Source organism: Lipophrys pholis (assembly GCF_963383615.2).
Source record: "Lipophrys pholis genome assembly, chromosome: 19".
NCBI lineage: Eukaryota > Metazoa > Chordata > Actinopteri > Blenniiformes > Blenniidae > Lipophrys > Lipophrys pholis.
The window spans coordinates 11,660,496-11,687,876 of record NC_137647.1 but is presented as its reverse complement, the minus strand read 5'-3'; the positions used below and the strand labels follow the sequence as shown (position 1 = coordinate 11,687,876).

Genomic DNA, 27,381 nt, shown 5'->3' with positions numbered 1-27,381 from the left:
ACTTCCTTCATGGTTCATATGAAAACACATGTGAAACTCCATCTGCGCTCTGAAAAACAGACAAAACAACAGTAGCCACATAAACAGTTTGCTTTCGCACTTCTACTACTGTATAGAAAACACTCCAGCAGGCTTTCATTAAATAAAAGTAGTAAAGTGACTCAAGAGAAAGGAGAAAAAAAACAACCTTAATGTATGTATGTTGTGTTGAAGTGTCTATCTTCAATTAATCTCTGAACAAACTGAATATAATCTTTACTGTTCCGTCTTCTGGAGGTGTGGCTGGTGCGTGCCTGAGCAGTGAGAGCCTTTTATTGCCAGGCATGGCACCAAAACATGCCTGGTCTCACCAAACCAGTTTTGATCTCAGGAAGGCTTCATAGAAAGAAAAATAAACATCTCTCTGGAATTGTATTTATGTGTACATAGAGAACGTCCCCAAATGACCAAAACAATCAGTCTGATGCCCGACGTTCGACATAATCCACTTTGTTTTTCTATCGAAACAAATAGTCTTATCAATAATAATAGCATGGTATTTCCTGAAATCCATAAAAGTCAGCCACTTTGCCACACTCTTGAATAAGTCTCCAGTCAAACAAACACCTTCCTTTCATATTGAGAAAGCTTTTATTTAAAAAAAAAAAACAACGTTAAAAGCGTTTCAATAAAACTTGTTTGTTGTCTTTGTTGTGAAAGCATCATGTCTCTAAGTGGACGTCACCTGCAGCATGAGGAGGTTCTGGATACGGTGGATTGGCACTGAGCTGACCCTCACCTGTTTAGATCCAAGCTGAAGAGGTGAGAGAGAGAGACAGAGCACATCATCTCCATGGTTACAGCATCTATGTCGGCGTCACACTGATCTCAACTTCTTTCCAGGGAGTAGGCTGTCATGAAAACCAACATCTGAGAAGCTTTAGGAAACTCAAGATTCTATATCAACCAACGACAGCTCAGGCAGGCGAAGGAGCAAAGATTAAAATGATCATTGAATGGCAGCAAGCTGCTGAGGTCACAGTCTGTTTTTAGTGGTGTATGGATTTACTACCAACAAGCTCAGGAAACAAATACTTCCACTTTTTTGGGCTTGTAAACAAGAAATATCAAATTCAGGATTGGACAGAAGGAACACAAACCTCAATCCCTTTCTGAGCCAATGGTGCAGCACAACCATTACAACCTCACCGAAATCTAGTGAATAACAGCAGAGGCCTGAAAGTGATAGTGAAACAGTGAAATTGGGGAATTTTCAGGCTCGGGAGGAGTGGTTAAAGCATTGTGAGGAGGCAGCTCGGAGGGTTGCTGTCCCTCTGTGGAAGCATTGGGACGGAGGACAAAAGATGTTGCAGTCGGTGGTTCCAGTTATAACCACTGGCGGTTCAGCACTTGGAAACAATTTGGGAGAAAGTGGATGCTCGGTTTTCAACATGGAGGAGAAAACAGAGCTTGCAGTGGCTTGCCGGGAGCTTGATGACTGCATTGGTTTTCACTTCAACCCTTCAGACTTTATAGAGATTTTCAATGCAAACCTAATGCTGAATACAGGAGCCGCAGACTTTTCTTTTAACGCAGATGACAGGGTTTCAACGACTGGATTGAGCATTGATCATCTCAGCATCAATGGAGCGGCGGGAAATGGCTCACCCGTCGAAGCTGCTGTAGCAAACACAAGCCACATGATGGAGGAGCTGGATGACAACACAGATGTATGCTGGCAATCTGAGGGGACAAAACACACAAGAAGTGATGGGATTTGCTTGATTACAGATGCAGCGTGCTTCTCTGGACTCCTGGAAAACACTGTTACACATTCACTTTCTTTATGCAGACAGACTGCTGCACAGGACGGATCATTTTACTCCTACCCTCCCTGTAGTGGGACGAATGGGCCCACAGACCAATTAGAAAATGATTCGAGGACTGCTGATCGTTCAAGCGTGAGCAGCACTAGCAGTGTAACGTATGCTGATAAGAACACGGATTTACACTGGGGTGAGTTTCATCTGAATGGTCTTCAAGTGCACATATGGTTCAAATAGGTTTTCGTCGTCAGTCTTTTCTTTCTTCCCTTTGACCTGACATCCTTAACATCAAGGTTTGTACTGGCATCAGCGCCTTTTGTTTCCAGGATCGGCAGGTGCTTTCCACTGCACCTTGTCTCCAACTGAAAGACTGTTACGCAACACGTGTCTTACTGTTACTCATACAGCACTCGGGGAAACTGCAGGACTCATTTCAGGCATTCGTCTTATGAGGTGGCAGGCAGGACTAAACCACTGAGATTTCAGGTGGTCCTCGTGCAAACAATTTTCAACTGAAATGCACTAACATACAAAGAACTACTCGGCCGAGAGAGGAAAGTGCTACATGAATCAAAATGAAACAAAGAAAACAGAGACCTGAGCAGCCATGCAGGGATGATTCTCAGATTAGCTCTGTATGGAAAAATGCATGAGACACCAAACGATCAGATTGTAGATAACACTAAGTTCTGTCAAACAAGTTGCACCTCATATTTTCTTTAGGCAGTTATATAACCCAGTAAATCTCAATAACAGGGTTGCCCCTCAAGTTTCACACATATAATGTAGGTGCAAACAGTTGTGCTGTCTAATCACCTTCATATTAAACTGATCTACTAACCCGAGTTGCCAGTTTTACATTAATTTGTTTCCTAGTTTTGTTATTCTGTATGTCTCTCCGTCAGCCCCAGAAACAGAGGAACTTCTGTCGTTTTTTTTAAATGTTTTTTTTCATGTAGTTGGCACAATTATGTAAGTCACAGTTTGGGATTTGAACTTCCTCATGGGGACAAAAAGTAAATCCCTGTGTTGTAAATGATTAATGTATCCACAAATGATTCATGAATTCACAGTCAATGCAAGACAACGAAATAAATTTATTCAGGACCATTCAGACACAAGGCAATTTCCAAGGGATGAAGAGAAATGCTTTAAAACGCAGTGATTAACAAAACTCCAAAAGAATAATAAATGAGAATAGAATAAGTTTATTGGAAATCCTGGGAAAATAACATTTGAATTCCTGATTCAAAAGAAGAGAGAGTGTCACCTGTCCTCAGGTGTTCAGGAAATTTGTTCCATAGGTGAAGTGAGTGTAAGAACTAAAATCTTCACCTTATTTCTTCTGACTCTATAACACTTAATAAATCTCTTCCTGAAGACTTCGCCATCAGGGGTCTGGGTTTTTGATCTTCTACGAGTCAATCTGACATGTATTCAGACTCAGGACTCGTCATTGCTTTATAGACACAAAGTAACATTTTAAAGTTAGTTTAAAGTTTAAAGTTGATCGTTTGACACACACAGGCAGCCACTGTCGAGACTGGTCAAAGGGAAGAGGGACCAGAAGACCTTTCTTTCTTGAAAAATCTGAGAATTGACCTTCTTATATATATATATATATATATAATTTTTTTATTTCACTTCATCCAATTCGGACGAACCAATTCTCCTCAAATGCATGTTTCTGGCATGTGGGAGGTGACCAAAATAACCCAAGCATGCAAAGGGAGAACATGCAAACTACATACAAAAGGACTTCTGCACACTGTCATGACCTGAGAATGTGAGGGAGGAATGCAAACCCACTTTACCACCACTTATCCTCCCTCTGAGAAAGCAAAAGAAAAGCATACCTGTCCTGTTATTATCACGGTTTTCTCTGTATTTTAGATGGACGATAACACACCACGCACTTATAAAATCCTAATGCGTGCTATCTATATACACTCAAGATGATGCATTTGCAAATCTGATAAATTACATGAATCATCTATTTTTAGAACCTCAATAACATTAACGAATAATGATGAATCTTGGAACAATTTGTAACATTGTTAAAAAAACAAACAAAAAAAACAGATATTTAAAATAGATATTTTTAAAAAAGAAGTATATATTAGTGTCTTTATGGAAGCTGGCACTCCTTGTTCCAAACAGACCACTCTCGCCTCTTGGCTCAGACGGTTGGTTGGGGCAAAGTGAGACAAAGTGAAAGTAAAAGCACATTATTTAATTTGGTTGCGCACATTCTGGTGTGGTTAATGTGATGATGGACATGTCGAGCTTTTGGTCTAAGTTATCGTGACTGGATTTTGTTGAATGGAGAATTTCGTGAGCACCATTCAAGGAGGCTTGGCAGGTAAACATTCTACCATCCTTTAAGTTGTGATGACATGAGAGTCTGTTTGTTTGTTTTTTCCAAAGTGCGCAATAATGGATTGGAAAACCTTTCGATTCATCCCGTTCTTTGATTCACGATGCACTTGTTATTTTTAAGCTTAATATTAAAATAATTCCATGTTGTTTTTGATGAATCATGCACAGCGTCAAAAGTTATGGTTTTTGTTATCATGAGGTCAGTGGACCTGAAAATCCCCCGGACACATGTGTTATTTTGTTTTTTTTGTTCTTTATTCAGATAACAATGATTAAAAATGTGTTTTTTATTTACCTTTCGTAATCTAGTATCTTTATACATGATATGTTTATCTGGGATGTTTTCTGAATTTTACGCAGTGAATCTTCAGCCATATTTAAGCAACTGAACTTTTACGCACAACTTTACGCAGATAATCTTCTGCCATGTTTAAGCAATGGACCATTACGCACGAGTAAATGATATGGGAAAAGCAGGTAAAACGCCGAATGAAAAATCAAATAACAAGGTTGCGTTTATAGGTGGTGTAAAAGGCACAAATTCTATTTATAACATAATTTATGATATTATTTCATCATTACATCCTTTGCTATGTGGTTGCAAATCTAGGTTGCAACCTCGACGCCTCTTTGAGTGTTTATGTTTGTGATCAGAACGCAGCATCTTCCAGGGCTTGCTTTTCTTACTATTTCTCACAATATAGCTCTCTGTTGTGGTATATGGAGCCAAAAACTATTGTTTTAACGGAAGGTTTTTTGTTTTTGTTTGTAACCACACGATGCAGCAGGGAGTTTCATCTAATTTTCCAACTTCCTCATAACTGAGGCTTTTTCAAGCTGTATATCACTCCAAGTGTAACGTTGCCATACATGCCTAACACCAGGGGCTGTATCAATAATTGACACTACGAACCGCTTAATCTAAGAGGAAACAGTCTTTGCATTTGATTTACACACATTGTGTACCCATGCAGCTTGCACAGCAACTTTCTCTCGAAGTAAAATGCATACTAATTTAAAATAGATTGAAAATAGATGAAAAAGTTATCACACACTTTGAATTGTCTGTTTACCTTTTTATTTGCTTCTTTAGTCAATCAGAGCATATGACTGATAAAGCTTGATGTGACTGCGTAGCACCTAGAATAATGGATGCCATGGAGGCATGTATGCCAATCACGCAATCAACTTGACTCCTGCTATTCAAACATTATCAAACATATAGGAGCATTACAGCTTCTTTTTTTTTTTTTTTTTTTTTTTTATGGAAAAAAGGGAGATGATCTGTCAGAGTAATGGCTGTGTGAAAGACAAAAGCAATGGAACATGTTCACAAAATACTACTAGACTTACGGTTACTGCAGATAAATGTGGGAATCCAGCTGAGGAAATGCCTCTCACCACAACTAACTGCAGTATCTGTTAATAACAGGCATAATCATACACAGCATCGACATTTTCAGATCATGTGAATTACACTTCACATTATAATTCACTCTATTAATATAGACTCCCAGCATTTTCTACAATGTGCTTCAGTGATTTGTCAGATCCAGCTAGCACCACATGTGTGCAAGAAGCCAAGTGTGCACCCCTTTTCACAAATACACAGCCTTTCAGATGATTAGGCCCTAAATTCTTTCACTGGGAATAGGCATGCCCCAGAACCCCAGAGTTTTCCTGCTTTTGATGCTGTTATCTGAAATCTCAGAAGTTTGTGAAAAAAAAGTGGAACGTTTGAGCCTGCAGGAATATGAGGAACGTTCAGACATCAAAGGTTAGGCAATAAAAACCAACCACACACAGCACAACAAGCAATTGTAAAGCAATAATTAATGTATAAAGCTCAATTACTTTACTGTTTGTACAACACATCGAAACACTTCCCTGGTGAAAGTTGTATTTGTGGACCACTTGATTCTGTGTTTTCTGCTTGGATGCTTAATATTTCCTGAGTGTTCTTAATTCTGTGTGTGTGTGTGTGTGTGTGTGTGTGTGTGTGTGTGTGTGTGTGTGTGTGTGTGTGTGTGTGTGTGTGTGTGTGTGTGTGTGTGTGTGTGTGTGTGTGTGTGTCTAGATGCCATGATGCAGGAACTGGATCAGGACTACTCAGACTTTGAACTACCAGGTTGGTACTGTGACATCCTTTCAAAGACTCTCACTATTTTTTACATCGTGGGGAACAGGTAGAACATGGGAATCAAACATATGGCTCGTGGGTCAGAACCGGCCTGTCCGAGAGTCCAACCCGGCCCGCAAGATGATACTTGAAATTTGCCAGCGATGAGAAATAATGACATTAACTGGAATATATTCATTAGGCCACTGGAGAAAGACAGGGGTATAACTCATCGTCTTGCGACTTTACTTTGGATAATGTGGTGAATCAGTTCAGGTGATCAGGATTACTACACAGATGTAAAAATAGATCTACATTAAAGATCATTTCTAGAGTTTGACGAGATGTTCAAATCATGATATGAACTAGCCTACTATATCTGAGTTCCAGCTACATGTGGCCAAATATTGGACGCCTTTGAAGATATAAATAGGATATCAAATATCCACTGTGATCTGAAAGTTGTAAAGCATATGGTGAACAGAGGCAGGGTTTGTGATATTTAGATTTTTTTTTTCCTGTTTCTTTTTATGCTAAATAATAAAAAGAGTGGTCGGCTTGAACATTTACAACACGACCTAATCCCTCGTCAAATTTCCCTATAATTGTTGCGTTTGGCTCAGAAGAGGACTCAGAATGCCAGACATTGCTGCAGTGTAAATCCAAATAATCAAAAATCGAACTCCAGGAGAATCATAGATGCTGGAAAGTCCAAACTCATGAACACAGAAATGTAGGAACAGAGACTGAGACACTAACACATAGCAGACTGTCGTTTCAGAAGCACAGACAGTTTAACCACAAGAAACAGAACTCAACTCCTACATATACACCGCTGTCACCAGGTGCAGACAATCACACCCTCAAGCACAGGTGAAACGCCTGAAACGAGACACAGAATCAGAATCTCAAAAAGAACTCGAGATGAAATGTGAACCATGCCAATAGCATGAGTAAAGTCCCTTCACGCTTTTCACATTGTTACTGTGTCATCATTTCTTGATTATTTATGTTTATTCTGTAGGTGCCCAAACAGAATAATTAGTCCCAAGTCATTAAAACAAACTGCTGTGTAAAAGCGTTGTCGTATAATTGTTAATTTTTGTGTTTTAGACAGTCTACTGGAATTTGTGAACTATGACTACTTGGGTAAGTGGTTGTTAAATCTGCATGTTTATTTAAATAATGTTTGAGTATCAATAACATGCATCGCTGAGATAAACTCACACGCATCCGTGGATCAACTGTTTTCTGGTTATCTTGATGCAGTTTCTAACCTCGACCCTGATGTGCTCCTTGATGATTCATGGTTAAATGACACTGAACCCAGCTTTTGCGGTGAGAATATATTTGACACATGACACCTTTATTTCGTTTTAATGCCATGGACTTTTATGAAACATTATTGAACGTGATTAAGCTTTTCAGTATCTTTGATATGTTATGAAAGGAATAAAGTTTGGCCACAAAATGAATTTGAGGTAGTCTGACTGGCATTCAAAACAATGAAGGACAATCATCCTTTTTGGTTATCGTGGCTTTTACTTCCTCTTTTTCTTGTAATTCAGGTTTGGTTTCGCCTGCAACAGAGGCTCCCGGCCCTTTGCCAAATCACCAGCCGAGAAAGAAAAATGAAATGAACAGCAAAACAAAAGACAGGAGAAAAAGACGGAGAGGTAAACAAATGTGCAAATTTCGCAATTCTGACTTTTTTTTTTTTTTTTTTGCAATATATTTATTTTTGTTCTTTTCTTCTCAGTTTCCGATGCACAAGTGTGCACTGATGAAAACAAAAGAGCAAAGAGCCACAGGACAACAGGTGAACAAGCCGGAGCGTTTACTTCTCTATTTGACACTTCTTTTTGAGTAATGTCTCTTCACATTCTCACATTACCTTGTTGGTCATTAATCCATTTTCACATCTCAGCATTTGTTGCGTCGCTTGTTTTGCCTAACAGTGTATTAAAAGTAAATCGTCACTGCAGCCTTTAAGCAGAACATTGAATATGAATCAGTTTTACTTCAAAGCACAGTTCACCATTTTATAAGTCACAGTGCTATGGTTAAGAAATATATTAACTGTAATATTAGCTTCTTTTGTAAAACTTTCATATGTAGTTTCTAGAATTTACAATAGTAGTCTCGCCGTTGACGATACAAACCCACTGTAGCGTTGTCCAGTCAAAACAAACAATTGCACATATCAGTAGTTAGGTTAGTAAAGTCTGTTATCGTCCATCTAAAATACAGAGAAAACCCTGATAATAACAGGACGGGGTTCTTTTTTAAATGGGAAGAAAACCACATAAGTAGCTTTGAACAACCCTGCAGCAAAGTGCAACAGCGCTGTGGCTGATTTCTCTATTATGTGCAAACAATAGACGATTGAATACATTCAAACAAATACATTTTCAAAAAACAGCATGTGTTTAAATGAGATAAAACGTCTGGTGGTTATGAAAATAATATATTCCAATAAGGTACGGAGCACAATTATCTCTGGTAAGGGTTGTCACATTCTCTAACGTTTAATATCAATATATGAATTAAGATTTCCTCAGTGTTTAAATTGAACTTTACCCAACAACTTAAGCTGTGATGTTGGTTCTTCATTTCTTTCAGGTCGATCAAAAACTAAAAAGGCACAGGCTGAGCCAGTTGTTGAAGGTGAGGGTCACAGTAACTCAGTTCTGTTCTTGGGGAAGCTGATTGTTTCCTAATCTACATCTTCTTGGATCTCTTCTCCGAGGAATTTAATGCCAATAACGTCTTTTTCTGAAATACTAAATGTTGAGCAGTATAGTCATTGTAAGTGATTTGGAGTCAGCTCAGCCTACTAGGCATTTTTATACATGTATATGTCCATGTTTGTGGCAATTAGTGGATCGTATTGATAGTAATGGATAATAATTTCATGTCCATACCATTCAGTGCACCTTTATGAAATCACACTTCAAATTGCAATGGACTACAGTTCATTAGATTAATGAAGGAAAAGGGTTCTGTTTATCTCGGTTTAGGTTTGTTAATTTAAGTGGGAAAAGTAGGAACTGAAAACAGACAAGATGGGAAAAAAGGAAGATTGATGTTGTCAGAAGATAAAAGACACTTGTGAATTAATAGACAAAGCGTCATGAATATTGCTTCAAGCTGTTCTGCTTTACTTCTCAGTATTGTGAATATTTCTAGGCAGGAGATGAGCGTTTCTAACTGTTTCCTGGAAAGAAAGTGAAATACTTGGCTTGATTTTTGTCACACCCAAGGACAACAAAACACAATTTATTGGGAATGAGCAGCTGTCTCTGCTTGTTTTTCAGACCCTGACAAATGTTCACACCCAGCAGAGACTCCATCCATCATGTCGCCAAAAAATCTTAATTTCTATCCCTCCCATTCAACCCCTCCAATCCCAATTCAGTTTATTACCCTCCCAGAACTACCTCCACCTGGTGTTATTAGGCTTTCACTCCCCAACACTACTAGAGCACCTACCTACATATTCGGTGAGTCATAACATGCACATTGTTAACAGTTAATGTACTTCACTGTCAGTGTATTTAAACTCATTGTTATTCTAATTTGTTCCTGTTTCCACATTATTCACCTCCTTTTCTTTAACTGCAGTTCCTGCTTCTACAACGCCCTGCAAACAATACTTGTCACCTATTTCCCCAGGTGAGTTAAAATCTACTTCCCAGAAAGTAAAATGGCTCTGGCCCAGTGTTGGTCCCCACAGTGCACTTACTACACTCGGCTCACATACCTCAAAGAATGACGGCCTTTTGGTGGCCTCCATCTGCTTTACCAGAGGTGGCCCAAAAAAGGGACAATTGCTGACGTACTAGTGGCCCTGTAATTACTACCAGGACTCTGCCGAATGCAAACTTTTATAAAGCCTTTTTCGTCACTTGTTTCCATAACGCATGGGCTGGACTCATACTGTTATGAATACAATTGTAACTGTGGCTCTTTATGAGAGGAATTAGTTAGCACAGATGAGCAGAGGCAGGTAGAGTACTTCAAAGTTGCTAATTTTTGTCAGTTCTGCTACACATTTTCACAAATACAGAACTGAAATTACATTTCTCTCAAGTAAGAGTACTTGGATTAAACACAGCTAAAGTAGAGTATTTGCTGTGTATCGTTGTTTAATTATGGTGTGAATATTCAGATACAATTTAACTTCTTGAAATTTGAAATAATATATACTTTTTTTTGTAAACATTGTTTTTTAACAACACATTCTTCTCAGAAAATGTTTTTCTTAACATTTTGAAACCTTGTATAGACCACTGACCGTGTACAAGCGCAACCCAGACTCTAAATGGTGGACAGTGTCTTGAAATATGGAGTTTCACATTGTTTGACATATTCTTTTTTAACACATAGCTGGACCACACTTTTTTTTTAAAATTATTATTATTTTGTGAATCTTTATTTGTCAAGTCAAAAGTAATGAAAAGTAAAAGTTGTTTACCTTAAGCGTTATACTCAATTAAAACTTTGCTGCATGGAAACTTTTCTCACAAGTACAATTTATACAAATCTGGTATGTTGTAACAAGTGGTGTGGGTATGTATATAAATTTGAATGCATCGCGATAAACTCTTTGAGATTGAATAGAAATCGGAGTAAAATAGAAATGTTTTGAAAACATTTCAAAGGAAGAACTTAATCATTTGTAGTTCACACAAAGAAACCTCCATCATGCCTGAGATAGATTTGAGCACAGAAGTTTAAACTAGTTAATCCACGTGGCATGAACACAAACCAAACTAAATGGGCCACATCTGGCACACCCTCCTATAAACAGCACTATGAACGCCAGACCTGTACCACACCTTAATTGCTCTTGTCTTGAAAGAGTACATAGACCTAACACCAATGCAGTGCTTTGTTTCTTATATTTATATACTTGATGTTGTCTTTCGACAACATGGTAACTCTTCCTTGATCAAGGGGTTTGAATGGGAAATTAGGAGTACACCTCAATGTTTTTTCTCTTGTCCTGGCAGTGGGTGCTTCCACAGCACCTGTCCAGATGAGTTCATCCCCACCAGGCTCTCTGTCGGACTCTGCTAGCGAGGTTATGTCCCACCCCGGTGTCTCACCGATCTACCCCATCAGCGGTAAGCGTCACCATTCAGCTTTCTCATTTCTAACTGACAAATATTTATCCCACAGGTGTTCCAAATATCACCTTTTTTTTTTTTTCCATTTCAGTGACGCCCCCTTTTAAGGAAACACCTCTTTCTCAGTCTTCCACAGTCTTTGACATTCCTCGTAAGTTACCTCATGACTCATACGTGCCGAAACTATAGTTTTAGCACCAATTTTCTAAAAGTACATTTTCTGTTTAGTATAGAAGTATTTTAGTAATGAATTGCTTTTGCTTTGTCAGAGGTTGTAAAGGACTACATTCGTGAATCCAAAGCTCACACTGGTAAAGCATGTGAGGAGATGGAGGTGGGCCTCAACGTGACCTCTCATTATGTGGACGTGCCAGTAAGCCAGATACAGTTTCTCCGGTCGGGGAAAAACTTAAATAAATGCCCAGTTAAGGAACTTGTCATCTCGGCTGACACAGATAAGCAAAAAAGCTTGATTGAATTGAGTCAGGTAAGAGTGTCACTTTGACCCTACTGTACTTTTAGTAAATATAAACTCTATACACATACAATTTATAGCTGTTTTCCAAAGGTTCTCATCTGCTTTTCTTTTCCCACTCAGGTCTTTTCAGGCTCAAAACACTACGTTTTACTGGTTGGCAATACTGGCATGGGCAAAACCACTCTGATAAAGAAGCTGTGTTTTGACTGGTCCAGGGACTGCATTCCCCAGTTTGACTTTGTCTTCTTATTAGATGATAAAGCCCTCAGTGTAACCGAGCCAATCTACAGCCTTCAGACACTCCTACTCAGCCTCTCCAGCTTTGCTCCTTCCTGCGCGGACCCAGAGGCAATATACACTCAAATACTTGCAGCACCTCAACGTGTTCTCATCATTTTTGATGGATTTGATGAGCTCCGGGAGTATGAAACCCTACTCCAAACTCAAGAAAAAGACACGATCGCATCATTGCAGAAAGACAGTAAGGCACAGGCCTTCACGGTTCGGCAGCTTTACTCTGCTGTCCTTCAGAGAGTCTTACTTCCAGGTTGCACTCTTCTGCTCTCCAGTCGGACAAGAGGCACTGCCAGCCAGCTACTCCGGCGTGCAGACCACCTTCTGGAGGTGTGTGGCTTTACCTCAACAGATGTAGAAACATATTTTTCGAAATACTTTACTGATCCTGCACTAAGAACTTCCGCTTTAAACTCCTTAAGAAGCAGCATCTACCTACCTCTCCTCTGCTGTAATCCGGGACTGTGTCGAATGGTGTGCTCGGTGTTAGAGGAGACAAAAGCCTTGGAGGTCCTACCGAGAACTCTAACTGGACTCTGTCATCAAGTCCTTTGTTTGAACCTAGAAATAGGCCGTAGAAGCACTCGCTCCCTGGTTCAACCTCAAGCACAAAGATCTGTCGAATGTGTAAAAGAAGCACAGGCAAAAGTTTTAGATAGTCCTCTGGAGACAAGGCTTTACAAAAATAATCTGTCCAGAACCTGTTCGTCTCGCTCCCTCCGAGCAAGGAGGGCAAAAAAATATGAAAAACAGGCAGACACAGTGGACGAAGACCCCGGGAACGCTCAAGTCAAAGAAAATACAGTTGAGGAAAATGAACTGTTGTCCAAGCTCAGCGTTTTGGCTTGGGAGGGGGTCAAAGCCAACACCTCCCTGCTTCCCACGGGACTGGCCGTATCTGAAAAAGTGAAGACTTTTGGCCTCAGGACAAAGCTCCTTCTCCCGTGTGTATTGAGAGGTGGCAAGCAGGGACAAGGAGGAAAAGATGAAGTGAAACAAGACGAGGATGAAACCATTAAAGGCCATGATAACCAGGTTCTGTTTTGGACCAGCCCTTTTCTTCAGAGTTACATGGCAGCAGTCCATTTGTCCTTGTCAAGGTAAACATCCAGTTATCTGAAGTGTTAAATGACCACATAGAATTGTTATAGTACATAGCGTCAATGCATCATGGAAAAGTGAATAATTGTCAGGTTTAGGCTACGGACATTTATTAAATCTGCAAGAAAGAAGAAGACAACAAGAATGAGCTTTTGATTACTCGAGGAGAAATGGCTAGGAGTGTGCCCAAATACACCTCCTATCCACTCTCCTCCCAGGCCATTTCTCCTGCGTTTTTATTCCATTCAACAAAGGGGAGGGTTTACAGGATACATATCATAGAAACAAACATTCTGTGAGCTTTAACAGTTGTAGCGACTATGAGTACAATCAAAGGCCATCCCCTGCGCATGGGACCTCAAGAAGGCAGCTGTGTGGATAACGCTCATCCTGCTTATCAGCCTTGGTCAGGTTGACCTGCTCAGAAAATATGATTAGTGAGCAGCGCCTCAGAGGCGCTGTTTAAGAAAGAACACAAGGAATATAACTGAACTTGAACATGAATATAATTAAGCACGGATATGGCAACTATATATAAAATTACTCTAACAATAATGAAGGAGCACTTCCCTATCCAACTCCAGCTTCTGTTTCTCTTTCACTTTCACTGTAACTTTCTAAACCTTTAACATTTTTGGCTTCCTCAGGACCGTGTCCGACCGCAACTTTTTCCAGACCCTCGCCTTTCAGTCAGGTGCCAGGGGCCGCAGACGACTGCAAAGTGAAGAGTTTGAGCTGACTCAGCGACTTGCGATGGGCCTCCTCTTCCAAAGCAAGGCCCAACATCAGAGACTGTGTTCACTTTCAGAGACGTCCATCAGGAATCTTGTGGTCAACAAGCAGGCCTTAGTCACTAAACATTTGGAACGTCTTTCTTATGATAATCTGAGTCCTGCACAGGTCCTTGATGTTTGCCACTATATTTATGAGGCTGGTTTTACCCATGAAGAGAGAAGCGAGGACACTGGGGGTGCACGGCTACTAAGTCACCTGGCAGCAAATCTTCCAGAATTTCTGAAATTTCACGGAGTTTCACTTGGACCGCCAGACGTGTTCACTCTGCAGAAAGCTCTTGAACGGGCTGGAGGTGAAAGCAGACGTTTCTCACTGGATCTCGAGGCCTCTGGGATACAGATCGGTGGACTCCGAACTCTAGTGAGCCTATGCAACATCAACACATACAAGTAAGGCTTCAAAATTGCTCATTCAATTTTGATACATTGTTTTTCAAGTCTTTTGTTTCTTCTGTTACGGTTTTTTTTTTAAATAGTTTTCTGACCATCAAATTTCAAAATCGGTGCATCCTATTACATTTACTTATCATTCCAACCTTCGATTGGTGTTGGGAGTATTTAATTGAGTGGAGTTTGGTTAATTTTCATATCCGGTGCGCAAAGATAGAACTTTATTGAAAAGGTCGAACTGTATGTATCCGTTTCAGCATGACTTACCCTCAGTATCTTAGCAGTCTCAGAGGTTATAAGAAACTTAAATATAATAGGAATAAGTTGCTCATTCTATTTTTTTTTTTTTATTTGCACTAGGGATAAGAAGATAAAACATCCTTAACATATAGTTAGTTGTTAAAATGCAATCATCGCTGTCGTGTATGACATGATGTGTGCATTTTGGTTCCTCCAGAGCATGCATTGCTGACGTCATCACTCTTTGGAAGCAGCTTGAGCAAAATGGTGAAGTAGGGCTCCTACAAGAGGCCGTGTCCAAGTTTGAGATCCATCCTCTGAAGGCCATGCAGATGTGTCACATAGAGCATCTGGCAAGGCTTGTGGATATACATCAGCACAAGAGGCTATCAGACAGGTAATTCACCATCAAGAGATCCATGACGCTCTCCTTTACCACATGTGTCCCTGTCTGGTTCCTGAACTGTGTGTTACTCTTACCTGCAGTTCCAGTCAGTCACATTCGATCCTGGCTGAAGGAGTACCGGCTGTCAAACAGCTGCAAAAGCTGGAGCTTGAGTGAGTTCGTCTGACATATGACACGCCAGTTGAGCTATCAGTAGTAATAGAATAAAACATGACAATGGCATTTTCCTTTCCGCTAGGCTGGGTCCAGAGAAAAGCACCTTGGCTCTTCCAAAGCTGTGGGAACTTCTGCCAGGTCTTCAAAATCTGCAGCACTTAGAGTAAGTGCCTGTTTGCTTTCAATGCATTTTTCACTGTAAAAGTGAACAGATTTATTTCTGGGACTTGACCAATTTGCTTTCTCTCTTTTTCAGTCTGGAGAACTGCAAGATAGGAGACAAAGGGACAGAGGGACTGGCACGTGCATTGGTCTCAATCTGCTCCCTTCAGGTACTCAAGTGAGTACATTAAAACTACCTGCTAGTTGACTTTAATCATTCTGGGGGTGGGTTAAGCCTGTTTGAATCGAAAAATGCTCATAAATTCAAACTTTTTGGGTTCCAAACTAACTTTTCTCTTCCTCTCCTCCAGTCTGTCACAGAATTGTGTCGGGGACGAGGGAGTTAAAAACCTAGTGATGGCACTGACTGATCTGCCCAAACTGCAATGTTTAAGGTTTGTAATCTGGATGCATGCATGAATGTGCCTACACACCTAGAAATGGCACTTCCAGTTAAACACATACAATTTCACTTCTCCTTATGTTGTTTTTTCTTTTTCCAGTTTGTACAGTAATGTGATTTCTGACGAAGGGGCAGAGACTTTAGCAGCTGCCCTCCCACACATGATGTCCCTGACTCACCTTGAGTAAGGATACTGCTTGGAAATAATTAATACTGTGTGTGTGTGTGTGTGTGTGCATGCCTGCCTGTGTGTCTAACAGTGCTGCGTTTGTCAGGATCCTTTCGTAGGACGAGGGCCAGAGCTCAGTATGTGCCCATGAGGAATTTGTCAACAGTTACTCCAAATTCTGCCTGTAACACTTGAATTGAAGGGTCAACGTGTGGAAAATACACAAAGAACTCTGCCTATTTGAAAACCCTTATGTAGGGTATCTTCCGCTACATTTGCAAACAAATAAAATAAAAATGTACGTCATCAGTAAAGTCATCGTTGCAAGGAATTTTAATGCAGATTTCATGAGAGAGATTCCGCAAGCATTAAACTGCTCACACCAGAAATACGTGTTCCTCATAAATGTGGTGCCTTAAAAAAGGAAGCAACCCACATCTCATCATGACAAGACAAACACTGATGTCTGCGACAAATTCGATCGATAACAATTAATTTCATGTCGTCGTGATTCGGTCAAAAGTAATTTCACCAGCAACACACAACAAACAGAGCAGGGGAATGAATGGTATGTGATCGTATATGCTGACAGTTGAATTGATGCTCTGTGTTTCAATAGTATGCAGTCTGATAGTGAGGTACATACATACGGAAGAGTATTAGGGACATTGAAGAAAAAAATAAGCTAAAATCTCGACTTTCATTTTCGACTTTTTTTCTGATGCGCATGAAGGTTTTGGGGGTTTTTTTAGCCTCTGATTTTTTTTTTTTTCTTCAGTGGCCCTAATACTCTTCCGTAACACACGTTAAGTTTTGTTCCATCTCATTTCTGTGTCACAGTGTGAAGTACAACAAGCTAACTGATGTTGGAGCACAGAGCTTGGCAGCCAGTCTGAAGAAATGCACTAAAATCAAGACTTTGAGGTGAGTTGTTAAGTTACCTCAGCACATTTCTTCATAGTTAACTTTTCTTTTCTTTTTTTTTTTAACTTTGCTTTTTCTGTTGTGACAGGATTTGGAATCAGTGTATTCCATATGGCTTTTTTGAGAGACTTCAGCAGCAGGACAACCGCATCCTGTGTCATTAGAATGAAAGCCTTTCCCATACATTTGTTTTTACTCGACTCACCATATGCACTTGTCTACATTATGCAATACATTCAATGTTTGTTTTCAGGGTTTTTTTTGCTCACAAGGTCGTAACGGTAACAAGCATGAAAGAAAGATTGCATGATAGCAAACAGCTTGCTCACTCCTTTATTGATCAGTTTGATGACACTGCTCTCAAACCAGGCAGCCTGTGTGTGTTTGTGAGTACACTTTTCAAAAAGTACATTTGCACTAATTTCTTTTTTAATGTTTGATATTTTTTATTTTGGGTCTGTAAAAGTCGAATATATATTTCTCTGTGATGTCAGTTTCCGAAAAATCTCCTGTACTGTACTGTTTTCATATTGATTGACTATAAATTGTTCATCACGTCTGCACTTTGAAATAAATAATCTGCCTCATTTGACATGAACCTATTTTCTGTTTTCTAGTCACTAACCATGTGTTTATTTATTGAAGATGTAATTTCACTTCCTTCTCCACATGTTTCTGTTCTTCATTTTGATGTACGCTGACCTTAACAGTGGTTGTATTTCTGTCTCTCGATGTTGTGTGTATCTTTGCATAGATATGTATCTATCATGTGTATACAGTATACCATGCCAGCCTTACAGCGAGTGATGTGACAAATAAAATAATTTTGTGAATTCCGTGTGAACTTTGGTGTCCTCTAGTAGCAAATGGAGGAAAGTAATATCCATCCATAAATCCACTTACCCTATTAAAGGTCGTGGGGTGCTGCAGCTGATCCCAGCGTACTGTGGGCGAGGAAAGTAATATTTTTTGAAAATGTAATTCTAGTTTGTTTTTAAACTGTTTTGATTCCCTTGGGGCAATCAGGGAGCCGCGGTATATGTTTTTAGGGACTGTTGGGTGAAACCGGAGTGCCCGGGGGAAGCTCATGCACACACGGGGAGAACATACAAACTCCACACAGAAAGGCCACAGCTGGATTTGAACCAGGACCTTCTCGCTTTGCGGCGAGAGCACCAACCATTGTTAGCACTGTTAACAAAGCATGAATATATAAAACATTTCATATTTGAAATAGGCACTATCTTTTATTAGGTTCCTGCTATCATGCCAATGATTTTTACTGTGTGACCGTAGTCAATTCTCATTGGAGGAGTTAAGTTTCACCTTTGTACCCTGCCCGTAGTTAATGCGATAGGCTGCAGCTACTGCAGGTTCAGGTTGACACACTTCCTCAGGCGATGCACTCTGTAAAAAGCTGGAGAGCCATTGAGCCAACTCATTTAGTATTTTGGGCGTTGTCTTGCCAGTCAAACATTTGTGACTTCTAAATTATATATCTGTATTTTGATGCTTTATTGCTTACTCTTTTTTAGATTCTTGTCTGTACCGGACTTTGGCTGCAGCTGCAGTTGTTTTAAAGTGTCTATATACAGTAGTTGATTTGACATCTAGTGTAAGGGTGTTCAAACTTTTTTTCACAAAGGGCCAAAATCTGAAAAATATCAAAAGGGGCTCCGAGAAGTGATTTCTGCACAAGTTTGTCACCAACAGAAACATTCCTCTTATATTAGCCTTATTTTGATCAAAAAGAGAGAGGAAAAAAAAAAGCAACCTGTTAAAGACAGTAGCTCCCTCTTGAGTTCAAATTCAGAAGTACAAAGCAAGTGGTAGTTTGGACAACTCTGTTTTGGTGACTTACGTCACAAAGTTTAAAAGGCACGTGATCTTACTTACCTTCATTTTCTTCATCCACATTGCTGATGTCATTATGTAGGAGTTTGATTCCATTCTTCTGTTTTCTATAAATAGGATCTCCACATATTTGCTGACCCATACAAAATCTCTTGGTATGGTAGAGGCCGTTAGGGTCAACACAGCATGACACCCCAAAATAGCAGCACTGCCTCTTCTTCCATTCCCCTTCTATGTGTGCTGTCTGTCCATTTATTGGTAGTAAGTCGGTCATTTCAGGTGTTCAGGTGTCTGACTTGTCTAGTATAAGTGATGATCATGCACTTCACAGCATTTAAAGACCTACTCATCCCTAGTTTTTGTCATATTTCATTTAAAAAACTTTTTAATAGGGTGGCATTGTAAGCGTTACCCAACCCCTAAACCCGGAGGACCAGTGGAGCATGACTTACCTTGGCAAGGCATTAGTGAAAAGCTGGTAAAAGCAGGGGTTGCCTCCACTCTACCTCCTCATATCTGGAGAAAAGAGAGCTGTTAATTAAAAAAAAAGGTACTTACATATGTAACGCCAAGTCTTTTTTGCCGTATGGTTCAGAGAGCTGACAAGTGGTCAAAGAAGTTGAAGTAAGATGGACTCCAAAAGACAATGATAAACCTGGGAGGTCCATTGGAGCAGGACTGTGACACAAGAGCTGGAGCAGATGGAAAAAAAACAAACAAACACACTGCTAAGTATAGAATGCAATGGAGAGAGTATCTCGTGTCCCAAAGGGGGAAGCAAAAGGGATAAATAGTAGTAGTAGTAATAGTAGTACAACACAATCTTTTCTCATGTGTCCTTGCACATATCATCACGCATATTTATTACTAACCCATCAAAATATTCACCAATGCTAATCACTTTTTTATTTTTAGATTTTTTTTTTTTTTTAGCCAGAAGCATTGACTTGATTGGAACTAATTTGCATTTCAAGTAACAAAACGGTGAAAACATATTTTCTTCTAATACTTTCTTTCTGATTCTCGCAGCGTGAAGTGGATAGCGTTATCGACTAGTGGTTCAAAACCGTCGATCAACAGGCTGTGGGTTGTATCCCGGTACAGAGTCTTCCTTCCAGGTATGAAAAAAAACAAAAGAAAAACTTGTTTAAAAGGAAATTTGTCATCATCTCTTATACAGTATGTATCTTTGGGTGTTTGGTCTTGGACGCATCCTGACTTGTACCGTGTCAGCTGGGATCAGCGTGTCTGGAAACAAAAGGGAGAGATGAATTGTTCCTTCTGTACTTCACATTCACCTAAATTCACATCCAGCTATTGTGATCATAGCTGCACGACTCTTAATCTATTCAGCTGCACTGCCTCTCAGATCCTGCAATGTTCGCTGTCAGTCAGTGTACAGACATGCTTTGCCAAGTGGGACAAACAAAAAGACAATTCTGTCCATCCGGTGGCAACTTCCTCCAGCTCTTTGCAGAAGTAAAGACTCACCACGGCAATCATGCACTGGTGAGAGCAGAAGCCTTCAACCAAGCTGCTGCTGCTGCCCCGCGGTGCGCCATCGCACTCTTGTGGTTAAAATGATACACGGCAACAGCAGAGGAATGTAAGAATTAGTAGTTAGAAATGAACAAGATTGATATAAACTATGGATATGAGGCTTAAAGATGGTGTTCACGTGAAGTTTATTACATACACATTGGAAAATAAACGTTATTGCACTCCACAGCTTATTCGAACAGGTACATGTCTGCAGAGAGGCAGGTGTGGAGGAATTACAAACAGCTTGTTTTGAAAGATTTGATGAAAAGTATGATCCTGAGCTTTAAAGTCCTGTCATTCAAATGCTGTTCTTAGACATATCTTTTAACTGTTGAAAATAAACTGATGGATGCAGTCATTTTTACATACAGATTTAAAAATGATTTAATATTGCTCAGTGACAACCTCTATGCAAAAATGACGCAAGAAGGAATTTGGCATCAGCAACTGACATCCTTCCTAATTGAACTTTAGTACAATCTCTTGAAAAAGAGGGAGTTGCAAATTTCTTTTTTACATTCTTGTTCTTAGATCTCGTCAACACTTTTCTTATGATTTGACTATATAATGTCACCGAGGGTGAGCTTGTGGCATAATAATATTCAGTAGTGTATCATTAGAACTAACTAGTGTAAATAGCATGTGAGCCGTCAGTTCAGTGCAGCAGAAACATCTGGGTGAAAGGCTCCGGCAGGATGTGACGCTCCATCAGTCAGGCAATAGACCCGAGTTGGGAGTGTAAGAAATTCAAATGTCTTTGTCTTTGCTGCTTCAGTTCTTTTTGGTTGACAGTCACAATCCTCGATTTACGTCAATACACAGTTTGCCCAGTTTGATAAATACATACGTTATATCATTATAAAATATAGATTATTTCTTTACAGCTTCCAAAATCACTGCCATGCCGATTGGCTGATGTTATGATCTGCAGTATGTACCACCACATATATTTTATAATTGTAGCCATAACTTCACACCACACAGCAGCTTTGATTTTTTTATCCAGCCACACTCAAATCTGGGACATGGATGAAAAAAAAAAAAGCTTTCTAGATGTTTGAATACCAATTGTAAAACTTACTAAACCATCACAGCTTTAATCCAGTTATTCATTGCTGTTGAGAACATACACCTCATGAGTGCAATTCTAAATGAGTATCAATGTAAAACTGAAAACAAAAACACAGTAAAACTGAATTTTTACAACCAAAAAATCCTTTAAAAAACACAACTATTGACATGCATTAAGTCTCTTGCAACCATAAAAACGTGCAACAAATAAAGGATGATGTAAAAAAAAAAACAAAAAAAAAAACAGGGCACTACTCTTGAACCTTGAGACATTTGGCCGTAACTAATATATTATTCATTTTTCCAAGACAAATTAAATTTACATGAACCTAATTAATAATGGCTTACAGCCGAAATTAATAGTCAGATCAAAGAATCAATTTCTACTAGATATGCTCAATACTTTTATGCAGTAACAGTGAGAACTATGAAAAATATTATCTGGTGTGTTCCTGAACTGTGAATTGAGAAAGTCAGGGTTCTTCTACATCCTACAGCATCACAGCCTATGTCCAGTGTCAATGTTACGTTTTGCAAGTGCGCCCAGCGATTCTAACTGAGCTCCTGAGAGAGTGATGCATCCCTGAAGCTTTTTTACAGTATGGATTACCTCAAAAGACACCCTTCTTTGAATCAAGCCTCAAGACGTGGTGAGCCTGCAAAGCAGTGATGAATCCTCTTATCACAAATTCAAACAAATCGCCAAAACAGTTTTTTCTGAAATAACTATGCGACATGCCTGCAGAAGACAATGCTTTTTTTTCTGCATCCCAGTCCTGTGATAAGTCCCACTGCAAGCATGTCATAACTTCAAGTCATTTACTGGTGGAGTTATCCAGATCATGCAACATCGGGATAGTTGATTCAAAAGCTTGGCTTGTTTGTATCTGAAGACAAACATCGGACTGAAACACAAGGGCCAGGAAAACATGGTCCACAACTCTGATGACATTCATTTTTCTATCCAAAGGGAACAGCTGTCTCTCTGCACCTGCAGCACACTGTGCTTAGTTCTTAATCTTCCATTGTGTCTCCATTGTCCATCACTGGATTCTGCCAGCAGAGTCACAGGTCTATATCGTGCAAATCGTCTTCCCATGGAGGAGCCATTGTTTGAATGGCCGGCGGTGTTGAATATTATAGTCCAGCTACCTTTCTTTGAGTCGAGGCAGCCTAGGAGCAAAGACACACAAGTGACTAAGCACATTATCAACATTTCTAAAGGGGGAAGAAAAAAAAAAAGTCTTCAAAAGGAATATGGTGTCTTTGCCGCTTACCTCTTTACTGTCAATACTGTGTGAGAGAGGGGCTGCACTATCATCCACTTGAGGTGAATTCTTTGCTCCATTGTTGATGAAGGAGTCTTCGCAGTCACTCCAGGTACCCCTCAAACACATCCAGCTCCGTGTCTGTGTCATAGGGAACAGAGGCCGGGTCTGACAGCACCCCGAGATCCACCAACGCCTGGTCCATGTCCTCAGGCAGAAACACTATCCCCACATTCAGGACTATGTACTCCATCAGAAATGCATAGTAGAGGATCAGGACGTTCACAAAGAACAGGCCCAGATAAAACATATATGGGAGTTCGTCCAAAAGCGATTCCACCGAATCTAGTTGGGCATAAATTGGGTGTGTCATAGAAGACAAAGGGAGCCACGGTTTGGGGGTCTGGCGGTGGTGGTCTCAGTGTTGATGGGGGTTACTGCTACCAATCTGTCTGGGGTGATGGGACAGGGGCGTCCATTTCAACTCGTCCCGACCTGCAACAGTGACTGACTGGAAGTTTACCTGAAACGGGCCGGAGAAGAAACACATCAAAGCCACAAAACTCGGCAGCGTTACGTTCATAGCGAAAAATAACAGGCGGACAGTATTAAAATATCACGTTAGCTCGCTCGACGGATTCTTGATATTGGCTCCTCGGGTTTGCGGAATTCACGCCATGCCAGATGGTTATGGCTAAAAACAGTAGCATGCGGCGGTCTCGTAAACAAACTCTTCCACAAACAAAGGACTGTCGATTCCCCGCACACAGGTCGGTCCCAGAAAAAGAAGCAAAATATAAAAACACTTCACCTGCGTTGGTTTTTATGGCTAAGCGTATATTCTAACATTATTTCTGCCACTGCATCAAAACAGTCCCAGATCACGCACCAAGAAGACTCGACCCGTGATTGGTCCAGAGATTGACAGGCTCAACTGTGATTGGCTTCGAGGAGCTGTCAATCGGTGTCGTGGCTGCCTGGGGAGACTGCGTCGCTGGTTTCAAACGTCACCGCTAATGGATTTTTTTTGTTAGTTTTTTTTAAAACCTTTATTTAAACCTATATATATATAATGAAATTAAATACAAAAACAATTCTTCAGACACGAAGCAAAGACAATAAAATAACAACAGTGTAGAAATTTGGTGGCTCGTCATCCGTGCAGTTTTCCAGTCTTTCGAAGTTATTAGGGAGCTGTAATACATTTTAAATTCGTTCATAAAACAAAGGAAAGAAGGCGTATTCCACCTCCATTTGCATCAGCGAATATGATATTTGGCCAAAAGTATTATATTATAGACAGTAGATGAAAAAGAGTCCAAATTAACCATATGATATGTACATATGATATCTACAACGTGTGGAATCTGAAAAGGGGGAATATTAATCCAAAAACGGACATCCGTCCAAAATACCTGCGAGTAGCGACATTCTAAAAACAAATGACAAATAGTCTCAGCCTCATGGTTACAAAAAATACAAGGGTCAACATCAAATTTAAACCTCCTTTCAAGAAATTGCCCCACAGGATATACATAATTTATTATTTTAAAATGAATCTCCTTCACTTTTGGAGAAATTGGCCATTTAACAAATAAGGAATGAGGTTAATTCTCAATGAATGATTGTCTGAACCACAGCCTCTCTTGAAAGAAGTTATTTTGTAGTCGTGGTAAAATACTTGCCTCAAACCCTTGTACAATTACAAGCTAACAAGTCACATTCATTAACCTTCAGCTTTTGTTATAAATTGTTATAAATTGTTACTTGAGAATACAGAAGTGTGTTTCGGATGAACTGAATCAATAACCGTGGAATTGCACTACAAACCCTATTAAATATTTTACTATCAGACTATTCCGATGTAACAGTAGCTTTTATACGCTCCCTCGCCGTCATGACGTGAGCGCGCTCCCCTACAGAATGAACTACAACTCCCAGGCACGTCGTACAATCTAAAATTGTTACGCAATGACCCGTCTCGCGCTGCTACCGCCGCATATCACCCCCTGTTTGCTAAGCAGCTACTACTGGAAAGTGGGTGTAATGGAGAGATGCGGACGCTAACCTGAGCAGAATTACACACCTGGCGAAACAGCAGCCCCCTTTAAAATCGCAACCATGTTCGGCCGGTCACGGAGCTGGGTTGGAGGACAGGGAAAAGCGAAAAACATCCATTCCCTGGACCATTTGAAGTGAGTAGTTAGCTCTAAATAGGCTAATGTTAGCCACATTTACCACCATTTAGCTCAGGTTAAACGCTCCTTAAGTTAACTCCGTGTGGTGATCGAGGTGTGCAGTCTGTTTATGAGGTCGCTGCATCGCTTCTGTTTTATTAGTCGAGGTGGAGTATGTGTGGTTTAGCTTGTCATTGGTACACCAGAAAAGGGCTTGACATGTCATGCTTTTAGATGTCGATCAGAAACCAGAACGTTATGGAAGCATTTCCAACATCTGACAACATGAGCATCAACATGTTTTCAGACAGGAGAGGAACTGATTTCCATCAAGATCAGCCTGTGAGCTCGTTCTGTCACGTTGTTGTCTTGTTGGTTGTCTGTGAAGCACTTTGGACCTTACTAAACTCAATGAGAGATATTATCCACACGGTGTCTGAGGATGCAGCGATTTAAAATACAATGTGAGGCGTGCACAGGGGTGATGGTTGTTAGATCTGCAGATTACCTTTTGTAAACTTTTATTAGAAACACTTTAGCCATCTGTCTTAGTATTGTTCAAACTCACTATTAATACAACTCTTCATTCCTTTATATATCATCATAACTCGGTGGATTGAGTTGATTCTTTATTCCACCCTCTTAATTAAATAGTCAATGTAATTTTTTCGAGTTTGTCAAGGAAAATGAGACAAAGTGTTCAATACTTTAAGATAATTTGTCACTGTAAGCAAGCACACAATAATATGCAGCTCAAGTAGGTACGAAAAAAATGCACATATAATAAAATACATTTTAAATTCATCAAACATGAAGACATTCCGAAATTCAAGTTTTTTTTTATTTTTAATTGACCTTTATTTTACAATGCAAGCTTGCTTAAGATCAATTAATCTCTTCTTCAAGCAAGGCCTCGCCAAAATGGGAGTATTAAAACAATAAATGATGGTCACACACACAGAAGAAATCATAAATAATCAAAGAAAGAGAAAGTCCCAGAGTCCCAAGGGAAGGATTATGTTACATAGTCCAGTGAGGGGTGAAGGACTTTAAGGCGAAGGAGAACATGTGACGATATAATTTAGAAAACAATTGGTCAAAAGCAAGTCATTGCTCAGTGAAGTGAAAATGTTATTTAATCTGAATCTTGATTTGCTTGCTTTCAAGAATTTGTCGCAACTGCCTGATGGTGACTGTTGAAGCATATGGTCTGTGTAATCCGTCTTGATGTCAACATGCTTTTGAATGACAACATGATCTGTTCAGCTAAAGAAGGAGCTATTTTTCAGACGACGGGCATGTCTTTAAATAGTTGTTTCCAAATCAAATCCAACTGACTGATTCCTAACAACAATGTATCTTTGGGTCACTTTATTATGCTTCTCACATTGCAAAACTTGACCAGAATATATGAATAGCTGGCAAACCAGGTTCTGCCACAGGATTTCAGAACTATTTTGCATGTTATACTCGATGCACTCCAGTCCTGAGATTACCGTGGCGGTGGATTACAAGCTGAGGGCTCACCAAGAGCCTATGAAATATCCACAAGAATGCATACTTACATACACTGATACCTACACCAATGCTTCAAGCCAACTAAGCTGCGGGAATCGTAGCATTCATGCTCAAAGTTGTTTTACCTAATTGTAACTGTCTCCATGCTGTGATGCAGCCATTCTCAACCTTGGGGTCCGAAACCCCTGGGAGGTTGCAAGAATTACTGTGGGGGGGGAAAGCAGCAACTGCAATTTGAATATAGTGTTTTCACTTTCATATCTTGGCAAGAGTGTATTTTATCAGCCAAGTTTTATTGTGCTCGTATGAGATTCTGTACACACACACACACACACACACACACACACACACACACACACACACACACACACACACACACACACACACACACACACACACACACACACACACAGAATATCAGACCACATGTTTGAATCATTTAAACTTAATGAAATCTCGTATAAACTAAGAATTACATGGAGAACAAAATGTTCGCTTTTGTTCTTTCTTTGTTGAAAAGCCTTTGACTGAATACAAATTAAACTTAAAATGTGTGCTTTTGATTTTTCTCCCACTTTGTTTCTGTTAAGACTTGAACACATTGTTTATTTTTATTTAAAACAAAAATCCAGAACAAAAGTTGTTTCCATGTCCAAGGGCTGCCCCAGCACTGTGACGTAGCGTGACTTGGCAGGTTATTGTAATGCTCTTTGTTTTATATTAAAGCTAAATACTCTTCATCAAAACCAAATTCAGTGTCTGTGATCAAAATATGTTGTTCTTTATATGAGTTTGTTACTAAAGTGTGATCTATTATGTGCTTAATTTCTAAGTGAGATCATAAGAAGTCTCGTACACTTGTAGACGGTCACTTCATGTTATTAAGCGTTAGTAAAGCCGGGTTTATATTCAACTATTGAAGGAAAGCAAAGCGAATTTCTCCTTTGGTCTTTTAGTTGAAGTAGAATGTGGGAGGGAAGGGAGCGTGGTATTTGGTTG

The 27,381-nt window shown here is 39.8% G+C and overlaps 3 protein-coding genes across 5 annotated transcripts in view; 2 read left to right on the top strand and 1 right to left on the bottom strand.

Moving 5' to 3' along the window:
- The first annotated feature begins 1,284 nt into the window (after positions 1–1,284).
- Positions 1,285–17,783, top strand: ciita (class II, major histocompatibility complex, transactivator). Of its 2 annotated transcripts, none has more exons than XM_080487982.1 (22): positions 1,285–1,995; positions 6,262–6,312; positions 7,417–7,452; positions 7,573–7,641; positions 7,872–7,979; positions 8,063–8,122; positions 8,926–8,970; positions 9,621–9,806; positions 9,928–9,978; positions 11,319–11,432; positions 11,527–11,586; positions 11,705–11,922; positions 12,034–13,307; positions 13,956–14,492; positions 14,950–15,129; positions 15,219–15,290; positions 15,377–15,457; positions 15,551–15,634; positions 15,768–15,851; positions 15,960–16,043; positions 16,869–16,952; positions 17,041–17,783. In XM_080487982.1, exons 1-22 carry the CDS (start codon positions 1,344–1,346, stop codon positions 17,114–17,116), a joined length of 4,206 nt encoding a protein of 1,401 aa, XP_080344108.1. In that variant the 5' UTR covers positions 1,285–1,343; the 3' UTR covers positions 17,117–17,783. The 2 variants fall into 2 exon arrangements, with proteins under 2 accessions (XP_080344108.1, XP_080344109.1); XM_080487983.1 differs by lacking the exon at positions 1,285–1,995 and adding an exon at positions 4,019–4,167.
- Positions 17,784–20,478: 2,695 nt separating this feature from the next.
- Positions 20,479–23,625, bottom strand: dexi (Dexi homolog (mouse)). 2 transcript variants are annotated; one of them, XR_013936274.1, is made up of 3 exons: positions 23,499–23,625; positions 22,697–23,210; positions 20,479–22,592 (listed from the first exon to the last, which is right to left on the bottom strand). XR_013936274.1 is itself a non-coding variant. In XM_080486915.1 (3 exons), the coding sequence occupies exon 2, from the start codon at positions 23,058–23,060 to the stop codon at positions 22,791–22,793; it is 270 nt and encodes an 89-aa protein (XP_080343041.1). In that variant the 5' UTR covers positions 23,061–23,210; positions 23,308–23,331; the 3' UTR covers positions 20,479–22,592; positions 22,697–22,790. The 2 variants fall into 2 exon arrangements, 1 of the variants encoding a protein (XP_080343041.1); XM_080486915.1 differs by lacking the exon at positions 23,499–23,625 and adding an exon at positions 23,308–23,331.
- Positions 23,626–24,714: 1,089 nt separating this feature from the next.
- The window catches only part of clec16a (C-type lectin domain containing 16A), a 35,401-nt gene continuing 32,734 nt past the window's right edge, over positions 24,715–27,381 (top strand). Inside the window, exon 1 of the mRNA XM_080488680.1 lies at positions 24,715–24,882. Within this exon, the coding sequence (XP_080344806.1) occupies positions 24,809–24,882 (74 nt within the window). The 5' untranslated portion in view covers positions 24,715–24,808. The remainder of the gene's footprint in view (positions 24,883–27,381) is intronic.